Source organism: Gymnodraco acuticeps, unplaced genomic scaffold, assembly GCF_902827175.1.
Source record: "Gymnodraco acuticeps unplaced genomic scaffold, fGymAcu1.1, whole genome shotgun sequence".
NCBI classification, from domain to species: Eukaryota; Metazoa; Chordata; class Actinopteri; order Perciformes; family Bathydraconidae; genus Gymnodraco; species Gymnodraco acuticeps.
Genome location: NW_022989846.1, coordinates 43,274 through 56,907, shown reverse-complemented (window position 1 = coordinate 56,907; position 13,634 = coordinate 43,274). Strand labels below are relative to the sequence as shown.

Sequence of the window (13,634 nt, the reverse complement as noted above, 5' to 3'; positions counted from 1 at the left end):
GGCCACTGGGCTCATAGGGGGGTCAGGAGCTCCAACAAGCCGTTTAGGACAGAGAGTGAATACACATGCTACACAGATGCCCCTTTCACACCAGCGCTTTTTCAGCTCCGGCTCGGAGCTGGAGCCTGAAAAGCGCCGGTTTTTCCTGTTCACACCGCAGCGGCGCCGGCTCTTAGCTCCGGAATCCGGTTCACTTCCAGCTCCAAAAAAGGGTCGGTCTAGAGGCAAGAGCTTCGGAGCTAAGAGGTGGCGTCGCTTACGTCTCTCTTACGTCGAGGCGTGCAGGAAACTAAACCCATCTCCCCTGAACATGGGTCGACTGTCATGCCTGCCTACAAGCAGTAGTGCTTATAAACACACTTTATAAAGTCAGGCAACACTAACCAGGCTTCGTGTGATTCTGTTTATTTGTACCTTACTTTGACCATCCGTTCACTGTTATTGATCATTGTGGAGAGAGGCAGACGTGTTGTTTTGTATTATAGCAGCTATCGGATGGAATCAATACATGGGCTGCACAGGTTGTCGTGTCCGACTATCACAAGTAGAATCATAATAAAAATACGCCGGTAAAATGTGCCTGTAGAAAACGGTTTATGCCACAATAGGATAGCAATAGCAAGTAGTCAGTTTAGCTTCGGTTGCTATGCTAACATCACCCATTTTATACCAGAGAAACTTTCATAACAGCGTTGTGATGCCAAACAGCGTCAATTCAGACTGACACACATTCACTTAGGCTAAGGGGAACTGGGGATATGTATCAGCAGTGGCGGCGCCAGAGATTTTCTCTAGGGGGTGCTGTGGGGTAGCTTGACGTTTCATAGAGGGTGCTCAAACATTAAGGGTTTCCCATTAATGCACCAGCGCTACAGTTTACTTTTCTACTGCAACACTCCCCACACACAGTGCACCCGCGACTGTAACAATGAAGGCTCGATAATCAGCTCACGGCATATAGGTGTAAGCAGGGGTAAAGTGCTATTTTTACAAGTGGGGAGTGGACCTCAGGTACTCTAGGAGGGTCCTCACCTCCTCTCGTGGGGTCCGGGGGCATGTTTCCCCGGGAAGATTTTTTTTAAATATTGAAGTTAAAAGCATCAATCTGGTGCACTTTGAGAGCAACATTAAGAGATATATGGATACATCTCTCATCACCCATATGAAACAGAACTGTAAACATATTTTCTATTTCTTCATAGACATTTTACAAATCACTCCCCTTTTTAAAACAAACCGTTTGAGACCCACTGAGATAACTAGACTAAAGTTAACTATCTAAACACTGAGAGTCCTTTACTTCACCTGAGCTGAGGTTACCTGAGACTCTCCGTCTGACAGGAGAGAGAACTTCTCCCTCCACCTTGTTGTTGAAAAAGCTCCTTATACCCGTTAGCTTGGCTAGCTAGCACCAGATGCTAACCACAACGATCTCCAGTAGATACCCACCGGTGCGCGAGCTTCTCTCTCTCGCTCGCGCACACACACAAAATGGCTCGGGCCACCGCCACACACACAGAGCAGAGCTTGAATGAAACACAGAGACCCAGAAGTAAGCTACTTGTACTCACGAGGCCTATTATGTGCAGAATCCCTCTCGCTTTCAGGTGGTTTTGATTAAGTGTCCACACGTGGACGTTTAAGGACTAAAAAACGATACATTTTTTCACTTTGCTGTTAGCAAATCATTTGGCGCTCTAGCTAACAGGAAGTCACTCAAGTGTCACAAAGTAATCGAATGGGTGCTGGCCATTGGCCTAATCATATCACCTGTGTTGGCTTTATGTTTTTGGTCAAACATTTGTTTGTTTCACATGCATTGATGTAATCAATAATTTTTCTAATTTAATAAAAATAATAATAATAATTTTCGGAAAAAAAAAAAAATTCTTGAGGGTGCTTTGGCAATCCTGGGGGGTGCTTCAGCACCCCCTAGCGCCGCCCCTGTGTATCAGCTGCTTGTGTGAGTCGGACAGTGAATACTTTAGAGCGGCCGCTGCAGTGTGAGCTAACCGGGAGCTAACGGAGGAGAATAAACTCCCGTGGAAGAGCAGCCAACACTGCAGCGGTCGGTAAATGCTGCAGAAACACATTAATAAACAATGAACCACGGCACTCTGGAGAAAAGCATAAGGTTGGAGAAGTCGTTATTCAATTTATTCTGGCTTCGTGTGATTAAAAGCAACACGATCATCGACCCGACGCAGTTCCCCGTTGTTGTTGTTGTTGTTGTTGTTGTTGTGAGCGCCGTAATGCCGTTGGGGAGCAAATTAGCGATGTAAACGGTGACGTCATGACGCAGCAGCGGCAGCACCAGTCGGGTGCTGGGCGGTGTGAACAGAGCGGGAGCAGAAAAGGGAAACCGGAGCTGAACCAGAAAAGCTCTAGCTCGGAGCTAGAAAGGTAAAAGCGCTGGTGTGAAAGCCACAAGAGATGCTGTATGAGAAATCAATGTGAGTTTGGAACATTGCACAATATAAATATATTCTAGTAGACCTCAACAATGGAATTATGATCAGTATAAATGACCATGACATGGGACCTTTAAAACTTCTTACAAGCCAGGTTGTCTGAACCAGTGTGTTAAAGTGCATCCACATTTTTGTAAATGACCCGATTAGTTTAATTAGATTAGACCTAAAAAGTGTTTACCTTTCCTGCACTGGTGGGTATTAGGGCTGCACGATATTGAAAAAAACTGACATCGCGATTTGTTCCCCCTCTGCGGTATATATTGCGGTTGTTTAACCTGTTAAGCCCCAAAGTCCCGGCGGGTACTTTACTTTTTTTTTTTTCACGACACTGTGTCTCAGGGGATCTTAATATTTAAGAACCTATTAATGTGTTATACCAGATTAACGGAAATAATCTCAGCTAACTGACGATACAAACCATTTTTACCAAAACAAAACACAAGTCTCATATAAGAAGCATCTAAATGACCCCTGAGCGAAAAATGCTAACGGACTTTGGCACAGAACTCAAGATAAAAGATACCCTTATTACTTATCGTAGCTGCATTTACAAGATATCCGATTAAAGCTGAGGTTCCACAGATTATTTAGGTATATAGTATCATCACTGAGTGATCCGAACTCGGACAGGGGAAGCAAACACAGACATCACAACACGTACCTTTACGTAGCTTCTAGGGGAGATGTCTCACCGTAGCTGTCAATCTGATCAAAAGACGTGTTCAATGGCATTAAAACGAGAAAAATGCTGCTGAATCGGTTAATCCATAGGTTTTTAACGTCTCTGTATAAAAAAATTATTTCATTTATAATCCATAATTCAATTTTTATGTAAAAATCCCAGAGCAAAAGTTAGCTGCTAATGGTAGCCACCAGAGTGGCTGCTGCTTCCGGTCTAGGCTATGCGGAAGTCCAGCGCAGTCACACACACACATTACCAAATAAGGAGTGAGAGTGACGCGTAGCCAAAACCGGAAGCTGCATACACTGGTAGTTACCATTAGTAGCTAACTTTTGTGCTCCGATTTTTACATTAAAATGGAATTATGGATTATAAACAATTGCTTCACAGCCACAGATACATTATCAACCTATGGATCAACCGATTCAGCCGCGTTTTTTCTCGTTGTAATGCCATTGAACACGTCTTTTGATCAGATTGACAGCTACGGTGAGACGATCTCCCGTAAAAGCTCCGTAAAAGGTACGTGTTGTGATGTCTGTGTTTGCTTCCCCTGTTGCGAGATCGGATCGCTTAGATACTATACTTAAATAATCGGTGGAGTCTCAGCTTTAATCGGATATATTGTATGTGCAGTTTCGATAAGTAATAAGGGTATCTTTATTTTGAATTCTGTGCTAAAGTGCTTTAGCATTTAAAAAAAAAAGAAGAATAAAACCGCACGTCCCTGCGGTGTGAATATCGCGCATGCGCATATCGCGGTTATCGCCATGACACGGTATATCGTTCAGCCCTAGTGGGTATATGTATACACTTGTAAACGTATTAAGTTGACCTGTTTTAACATGTTCCAAACATCCCAAGAAGGCCAGTATAAAGTGGATTTTCAAAGTAAGGCCTCTTACCTCTAATGTCTAACAACTAATGTTAAATTATATATTTTAGAATAAACAATATGTCTGGCCAATGCTCTTTTACACTTTGCATTGATTTACTTGACTTAGACTAATCGTCTGTTCATGCAAAGTGAGGCCGCAGTAGAGTGTGCACACCAAACAGGTCTTTATTCATCTGGAGAGGTGAGGGAACATCGATGGAGTGGGGAAACATTCATCACATTCAGGGGCAAGTGAGGCTGCCATCTCCATTTATTACATTAAAATGAAATCCTTTAATACTAATAAAACTTTGACAGAAAGCCAGGTGCAAAAAGAAAAAGGAAATAATAACATGGTGACATATTTATTCAGGTTTCATATAAGTAAATGGCAAAAACAATTTAAATATTCAAAAAAAATGTAAAACTGTTTTAAGCTGCTACATTTTTTTTGTGTGTAACTTTAGCAATCCAAAAAGTTTGCAGCCATGAGCAGTTCCAGCGCGATCTCCGGAGCGATGGGGAATTCTGGGATTTCCGTGGAGCTGTTGGTGTAGCGGACCTTGTAGGTGAAGTACATGCAGACCTTGGAGAGCACGTGAGACGGGATCTCCCTGAAGTTCACCTCGTTGGTTTCGTTCTCAGCAAACTGACCTGAGGATGGAGCCAGTTAGAAAGTTAACATATATTCATAATGTTAGAAAAATCTCACTGGTCCCCGGCTTGAGCTTAACCTCAGGATCCATGTATCTGTGATCCTCTCCAGAATGGAAGTAGTCATCACATACAGAGCATCAACTAGTTCCTGAAGAGTGTCCTTCACATGCTGATATCCAAGAGAGGGAGTTACACAGTCACAAGATGGAGGAATACCGGTTCTTGTAGGAAATCATACATGCTGTCATGTACAAAATACTCTTAAAATGTTGGCTTTTTTCTGAAAATATAAAAATTCTGACCTTTTCTCAAGATCTAAAACTGATGTATATTTTCAAAAAAATTCAGACTTTCTCTGAATACTTAAAATGTTAATAATCCCTGGTCCCCGACTTGAGCTTCAATCTCAGGATCCATGTATCTGTGATCCTCTCCAGAATGGAAGTAGTCATTGTAGAGGAAACTTCTGTGTAGCTATGCAGTGGGAGTCACCGACTCAGGAAGGAGACACGGTAGGAGCAGTAGCTTTGATGTCAAACACTGATGGTTTATTTGGAGTTACGGCCGGAGGATTCACATCACAAGTCCAAGAGCCAGAGGTTCTGACTTCACGGTAGAGTTGCCACATCAATTCTGGAGAGCCTGTCTCTTGCCAGCCCATTTAACTGGTTCCACAGAGAGTCATCAACATGTTTTGATAAGATAGCTTTAGATAGTTTGGGCACACCAAGTTACCAGCTTCCGCCACTTATGGCCTTGCATATGTCATGCCCTGGAGTCCTCAGACACCAGAGAAGGAAGTGTCCCAGTGTACCCACAATACAGACCATCTGTGACCAGTCACAGAATGGGAACAATAACAATATTGGCTGAAGCAGCCTGTGTCCTTAAAGGAGGTAAACAGACGTCAAGGTTTGTCCTGTATGTCACATCTTGGCGTCTATGATAATTATTTCCCTAACAGTCATCACATACAGAGCATCAACTAGTTCCTGAACAGTGTCCTTCACATGCTGATATCCAAGAGAGGGAGTTACGGCCCGTCCACACAGCGGCGATCGTTGAAGCTTTCCGGTGGGCGTGTCTGAAGCTCGACCAACAACCAATCACATGAATCTCCCGCCCCTGACACACAAGCAGCGGTTTGATTGGCTAGAGCTTGTACTGGCATATGATTCGATTGGCTGACGCTTCTGCCGAGGCTTCAAAAGTTGAACATTGCTCAACTTTTGCCGCGAGCCACGCCAGAAAAGCTCTGCGTCACTTCCCACAATGCCGTTCGGCAAAAAGTGACGTCACCCCATTCAAAGTGAAGCTTTCAACGCACGCCGCTGTGTGGACGGGCCGTTACAGTCACAAGATGGAGGAATAGAAAGCAGTATTCAATGTTTACTTCGGATTAGCTCCACGTCAGAAATGATTATGCTTGTCATATGTCTCTCTCCATAGAGGCTGAATCTTCATGTTTAATCGTTGGAACATAGCTATCATATATTCAACACAGTGTCTCATTAGCTTCTTCTATGTAATCATACATCCGGTTACGGACATAGTTACAGCACAGCCTTGTTATCATGTGTACTCCGATATTGAAACACATACCATGTAAGAGATGTACCTTTCAACTGAATAATTAAGCACATGGAGCGAGTTGCAGAGGGTTAACATTGACTTTGAATCCATGCAATGTAAGAAATACAGCTTCCAATGTCCAATCTTGAAAGCCATCACACAGAATAATCTGCAAAATATATACAAAAGATTATCGGTTTACGGTTGTTTGCCATAAAAGTCAAGTTGTAGTTTTTAACAATGTTATCCGATTAGATGCGTATTCATTTGTAATAATTAGTGTATGATTATTTGGATTGGCTGACGCCCTGCGATGGATACAAATAAAGTCAGTATTACAGAACAAGCCGTGGCCAATTTTCAATTACCATGTAAGAAATGAACCTTTAAAATTCAGTTCCAAAGAAGCCTTTCAACTGAATAATTAAACATAAAACATAAAATGACTGCCTTTTTGTGGTCCAAAACCAAATCACTTCCTCATTTTACCCCATCAAATATGTGTGTGAAGATGAAGGAATGAACATGCAATGATTGAAATGACAGCGGGAGAAAGCAGTGCAAGTAGCTGGTATTGTGTTTTCACATATAATATTTGTTTTTGGGGGAAATTACTCCCATCTTTCCTTAAGATCTTTCTCTTTAAAAAAAATATATAATTCCTGTCTGTTAGTAAATTAGTGGTACGCATAATGTAATATTTTAATGTTAGGTGGGTTCCTTTAACAGGCGCTTCGTGGGTTGATTCATGTTTTAAAGTGAAATAGGAAGCTAACTAGTTTTATGGAGTGAGCACAGTGCCATCAACTGGTCATAACAACAGGAATCCAGCAGCCTGGAAAAAGTTACGAGCTAATCCCCACAGAAATGTTTGCATGTGTTCCTTACTTTAAGCAGTTTGCGATACTCTAAATAATTTCCCCAAATCCTCACCAGGTCCGCTCAACATGGCTTTGATCGTCCCGGATGTTAAGGCGTGTTCCCGTTTCACGATAAACTCGTGGCCATCCGAAGAGATCAGCTTCACGTACATGGCATCTGGCCCTTCACAGCCACCGTAGGTTCTCTCTTCTCCGTCTGTGAAGCAGCAAACAGTGACAACCTCAAACAGCTGCAGCACACACACACACACACACACTCCAGACAACTGTTATAATAACAGCTGAGACTTTGGAGAAAGGCCCAAGAAAATGTTTACTATTGAGACCAATTTGAGTCAGCACACACGATCAGACATTTAATAAATGCAAGAACATATGATAACCCTTTGCATTTCTTAAAAACGTACAGGATCATGTAAAACAAAAACACACTTTCACATTTGATAATGTTTTTGCAAATTGATTTAAAATACTGATACATCAATAAAGTTATTGTTAGTATGATCTAATTAGGTACATTTACTAAACTTAAGTACAATTTTGAGGTACTTGTACTTTACCATTTAATGCTACTTTATACTTCTACATATAAAGAGCTTTAGCTACTTTTCACTAAATGTATCTGTAAAAATAAAACTCTTTAAATCACAAACGATTGAAATAATGTCAATATTCTACAGAAAGTAAATCAGAACTTTGCTTGTCTCTATGCAACAATATTATCTAGAATTATAACATATATAAATATTATTATAAATACATTTTCCTGCACAATGAGTACTTTTTATACTTAAGAGTACATTTTCTGATTTGTGCTTTTACTTAAATCAGATGAACTCACCCATCCTGCTCCGGGATTATTGTTTACCCTGAAAGGAGACAACACATCACATAAGAACAACACCAACATATACACACAAAGGACTTTAACGCAGAGAAAACACATGTTATTTCATAATAATCAAGGTTTGTGCTCACAGTTAGCGAGGCCTGTTGTTTTAGTGAATTTGTGACAGTCACCCTGTACCAGAGACAGCTACATCTAATACAATAAAACACTACAATAGTGTAACATGGCTTTAGTTAGAATACATTTCATAAAGCTGCGAACTGTTCTGCTCAATTCATTCAAATGACATTTAAATCTGCTCTTTTCTTTTCCGTTGAAAATGTTTTTCGGCGTTAGCTATCTGTTGCTAACATGCTAACGCCTCACACAAAGGACTTTAATTCCTTTATTGAGGACATTACATTGATATGGGATATTAAGTCAGAGACACAACAACACAGAACAACTTGTAATCACAAACACAACACAGTTTCTCACCAATTCAGTAGAAGAATCAGCAGGAGAGGATTGCGGTTCAGCTAACGTTAGCCACCAGGCTGTTTATACCCGGAACTACTTTAGGTGAGCACCAGGTCCGCTATAAATGTCCTCCGTAGGGATTTCAATCGCAGAGATGAACGGTCCCTTTTAACTCAGGTGGTGTTCGTTGCAAAAAAACGTCAATATGAAAGTTACATTTAGTTTGTATTTTTCTTAGTTATTAGTGTGTGAGTTTTCTCCAAGGATATATACCTTTACAACAGAGAACAAACAACATGCAAATCAGAGGCTGTGGACATCTAATGTATATCTCCACAGAATAACAATGGCAAAAGACCAAAACAAATACAACTAGACACAAAATTACCACACATACAAATTGTCTTAAAAAATGACCAAAAAAGCAACACAAAGAGGCTACATGTGTGTGTCTTGCTCCTATATGGGCCTTTTGAATTGTCTCATAATCCGGTGTCACAATACTTGTCCAAGAGAACAAGCAACATATCAGACGCTTTTATTGGATATCTAACCACCGTGCATTGTTTTTAGAAAGACAGTATGACTGTGCAGGGGTCCATCGTCTCATGATCCATGGTTTCACAATAAGAGGGGTAGGATGACAATATGATTTTATTTATGATAAAGACCTGAGATGACTTGTCAGATTTCCACTGGTTTACAGGCCAGTCATGAAGAGATGATTTGCGCTGTGAGGCCTTTAGGGGGCGCCTGTGTTTCAGACTATCTCCACGAGCTGTGATGCGCGACAGCAGGTGCTGATTGGACATGACAGAGACATTTTGCAGGCCCATAAATCTGGATTCAAGAAAGAATGAGAGGGAGAGAAAGAGGCATGTACTCTGCCCTTCTTCATGTACCTTACAAAGTTCAGTTTGTGTTAATTTATTCACCATGTTTTCATCTTACACCCGAGACAGCAGAAAATCCAGGAGCAGAAAAACTAACCAATTACACAACAATCAAATAAAACAACAACTAAAGCTACACAATTATGTAAACATGAATTAAACATGATGATAATTCACTTTAAAACGTTTTAGGGTTATGAAACTTCCCTCTGCATTTTCTGCATTATTTTGATTATCATCAAATCTGAATTAGTAACCTTGCATTTTCATCCAAAAAGACCCACGTTTCCTCGGTTAACATGGGGTTGTTGTTTGCATCAACAGGCCTTCATCACATCCCATAATGTCTCCTGAAACAGGTACAGGGTGTGTGAGGGAGGCTGGAGATTAAGTGGGTACATACTGTAGTCACGGTCAGGTTCAGAATGTGACTTTGCCCTGATCCTGCTTCTGTCATGCAGCAAAAGTGATGACTGCTGAAATGTGAGGCTTGCATATGGACGCAGATATCCGAGACGGGACACTAAGAGTAGCCTGAGCGTGCCAGCAAACTGTGTGTGTGTGTGTGTGTGTGTGTGACGCGGGGGGAGGGAATCACACACAGATATTAAAGAAAGAACTGGTGGGAGATGATTTAGTTTTTTGCAGCACATGTGAGTTCTGCAGCCGTCACACCTGGCCTGGTATTTGTCTTACAGTAATACCAGGCTTAGCTATGCTGTCAGTTTGTGTTCCAGAAAGTTCCAGTAGCCTGTTCACACACACATACACACACACACACACACACACACACACACACACACACACACACACACACACACACACACACACACACACACACACACACACACACACACACACATACACACACACACACACACACACACACACACAAAACAATCACTGACCTTCCAGTCCCCCATTACACCATTAGTGCTTATGATCAGGCGGCGGCAGTCGCTTTCATGTTTCTCTGCAGCTGTTCTCAGCTCTATTTTAGGGAGGCTGCTGTGGACCCTCAGAACACACACACACACACACACACACACACACACACACACACACACACACACACACACACACACACACACACACACACACACACACACACACACACACACACACACACACACACACACACACACACACACACACACAATGCAGTCGAACCATCTTGTAATGCAGAGTGATCTCACCCGTCCCGTTAACACGTCCCCTCTGATCTCGCTTTTCTTGCACACGCAGCAGGCCATTCTGGAAATGGTGGGATGCAGTTAACTTGCTAGAAAAAAGTCACGAAGTCGAATTAAATGTTAAATGTTTGTCTCACTGTGGTTTGTGTTCTTATAGACTTGCAAATGAACTGATATATGAATGTGCATTACCCGGTTTTGCCTAAATTGGTGGATGACTTTGCAGATATTTTACTACATTTAAAGTAAGGCAAGGTAAGGTACAGTATACGTTTATTTATTTACATAGCACATTTTCAGACACAGAGGCAATTCAAAGTGCTTCACATCAACATCAACACTTCATAAGAAGACAAAATAAAGGAACACAATAAATACAAAAATAATGGAATAACAGATTCATAAAAACCAAACGTACAACTACGACAGTGTGGGAAATAGGTCTAGGTTATCAAATGGATAATTGATATCCTTTAATGTTATATTGAAATATTGTGGTACACTATTAGGTCGGTCAAACTCAGTTAAATCAAACACATCTGATACTCTGTGTGTGCATGTAAACATATTCATTATAAAGCTGGAAATATGTCTATTTTTCTCCATATAACTTAACTTTAAACGGTTAGGCTCCATTTTCTTTGAACTAAAACTCCTTATAAAACAAGAAATTAATCTTAATTTGTCGAGTATTTAACTCACGCAGGAGTATACAGAAATAGACCTGAATATGTGGCCGTTTAATTTAGACTTTTGATTTATTGAATTACCAAAAAACATGCTATGTCTATCATTAAAAAGTATGAAATTGCCTCAGTTGTAAACAAACACATTTGAGTAGATGTACTTACGCCACTTTTTGCTCGTCCTTGATGATAACAACATTAAGGTGGTAGATTAAGTCTTATTATTATTTAACTATCACACCTCATTTTGTACTCTTACTTTACAGTAGGCTACTTGAGTGAATGTACCCTGATACTTCCCACCAATGCTTACTCAGTATTCGCAGTAACATAAAGTGGGCACGGGCTGACCTGGGCTGAAGCCAAGGGGCCTACGGAGATCAGGGGCCTATCATGAGCCAATAAAAAGATGCATTGTTTTGTAATTCGTCAAATGTTCTGTCCATCATTTATCTGAATGTATGTGGCTGGTGATTGATACAAGTTATAAGACACCCGCCACTTAACAGCCAATCAAAATGAGAATATATTTCACATGTGACTTATTCAAAATGCGAGTGATTGAGTGACAGATGAAGGTTGTTTAGGTGAAAATGTCGGAGAAGAAAAAGTTTGAGAGTGGCGCTCGGAAAAGGAAATTGTTGAGGGAAAAGGAGTTTCGAGACAAGCAGCTATTAAATGAAATGCCGAAGCTTACAGGTTATTTTAAACCTGTAGGCCAGGATGAGGAGGAAGGACAGATGAGTTCTGTACCGAGCGGCAGCGGTGTGCGTGTGTGTGTGTGTGTCAGAGCCTGCCGAGGCTATAGATTACTTTGATTTGTTGTTTAAATAGGGGGCCTACAAAGCCCCAGGGCCTGATGGCAGGTTAAGGCGGGCCTGAAAGTGGGTAAGTAGGTCTCGTATTAATCTGACTATCAAACCTAATTTTCTACTTCTTTATACCACCAGTTATAATAATGTATGCAGAGGACAATAGTTTAGTAGAATGAAACCAGGTCAGAAGGTCCTGATGATGGGGGAGATGTCTTTGGGCGTCTCTTCAGTGAAAAGAGGGAAACGTTGTCACAATGGATTTGAGGAGAACGTCCCTTCAGCCTGGAGCAAACCTCAGTGCCCTCATAATCTCATATTGCTCCTAATGTCTCCGTGAAACATCGTCACCAACAATCATGTCTCTTTGCATGAAAGTCTAGATGATTAAATGTAATGTATAATCATAACAATCCCTTTTTTATTTAGGATTGAATGCAGACTCACTACTGGTAAATCAGTAACTCTGACACACAGCTGTCTTCTGTGATTCTTGGATGTAATATAATACAAATATTACACAATTGAATTATTCATGAATCTAATAAGCTAATAGCTGACTGACACAATGACTGAGCAATAACCAGTGAACACCACATGTCTTTAGTGCATCATGATTTTAATGTGTTATAACCCTCTTATCGCTCTGTATTGTTATATGTTTTCTTTCATTCTATTAATTTATTTGATTTTTTATTAGACTTTTTTTTTTAACTTCTTATGTTTTATATATATTTGTAATGTTTGAATGTAGTTGTATGTATTATATTATATCACAATTTTATTCTCTTATGTTTCTAAACATATTTTATATATTTTTTATTCAAGATTTTAATTTAACTTCTCATGTTTACACACATAGTTGTATTCTCTTAATTTTTGTTATTGGACCATTTCCTTTTTATGTGTATATCAATATTTATTTTACACAATTTCCCTATTTCAATTCTGAAAATAACACATTAGAAGCATTTAATAATCACATATGTACGGAAGCCCTTCAAGGCCATAATTAAACAGTGTGTTTACCCTTATATTACCATTATAACAAGTGTGTTTTATTTGTTAAATATTATGTAAATACTAAAATAATATAAATATTCTTCCCAAGATAATGAGATAACAAATATTTGTTGTCTACAATGCAGTATTGCCCCGATACACATGTGTGAAAACTTCCCATGACGGACGTGACGAGCGTTTGTAATTCTGATAATAACACATTAAAAGCATTTTATAATCACATATGGAAGCCCTTAACGGCCATAAGTAAACAGTGTGTTACCCTTATATTACCATGATAACAAGTGCATTAATTCAATAGTATTGCCCTTGTACATTACACATGTATGGAAGCTTCCCATGACGGACGGGACGAGCTTTTGTCTCAGTTAGCTTGAACTGTAAGGACTCAAACTGATGAGAAAACCTCTCAACATGTGCTCAGATAAACACGACACGAACAGTCTTTAATCAGAATCAGCATGAGTGTAGGACACAGAGAGAAAATGTTGTTTACTCTATAATCGTTAACTTAAAATGCCAAGTGATAGCTTTACGGGGGCTGAGATTTGTTTGTGTAAATATAACAGATGAAG

General features: G+C 40.2%; 1 protein-coding gene across 2 annotated transcripts; it reads right to left on the bottom strand.

Moving 5' to 3' along the window:
• Window positions 1-4,194: 4,194 nt before the first annotated feature.
• Window positions 4,195-8,729, bottom strand: LOC117561413 (elongin-C). 2 transcript variants are annotated; one of them, XM_034238817.1, is made up of 4 exons: window positions 8,471-8,729; window positions 7,985-8,012; window positions 7,196-7,339; window positions 4,195-4,687 (listed from the first exon to the last, which is right to left on the bottom strand). In XM_034238817.1, exons 2-4 carry the CDS (start codon window positions 7,986-7,988, stop codon window positions 4,497-4,499), a joined length of 339 nt encoding a protein of 112 aa, XP_034094708.1. In that variant the 5' UTR covers window positions 7,989-8,012; window positions 8,471-8,729; the 3' UTR covers window positions 4,195-4,496. The 2 variants fall into 2 exon arrangements, with proteins under 2 accessions (XP_034094708.1, XP_034094714.1); XM_034238823.1 differs by lacking the exon at window positions 8,471-8,729 and adding an exon at window positions 8,122-8,140.
• Window positions 8,730-13,634: the final 4,905 nt, after the last annotated feature.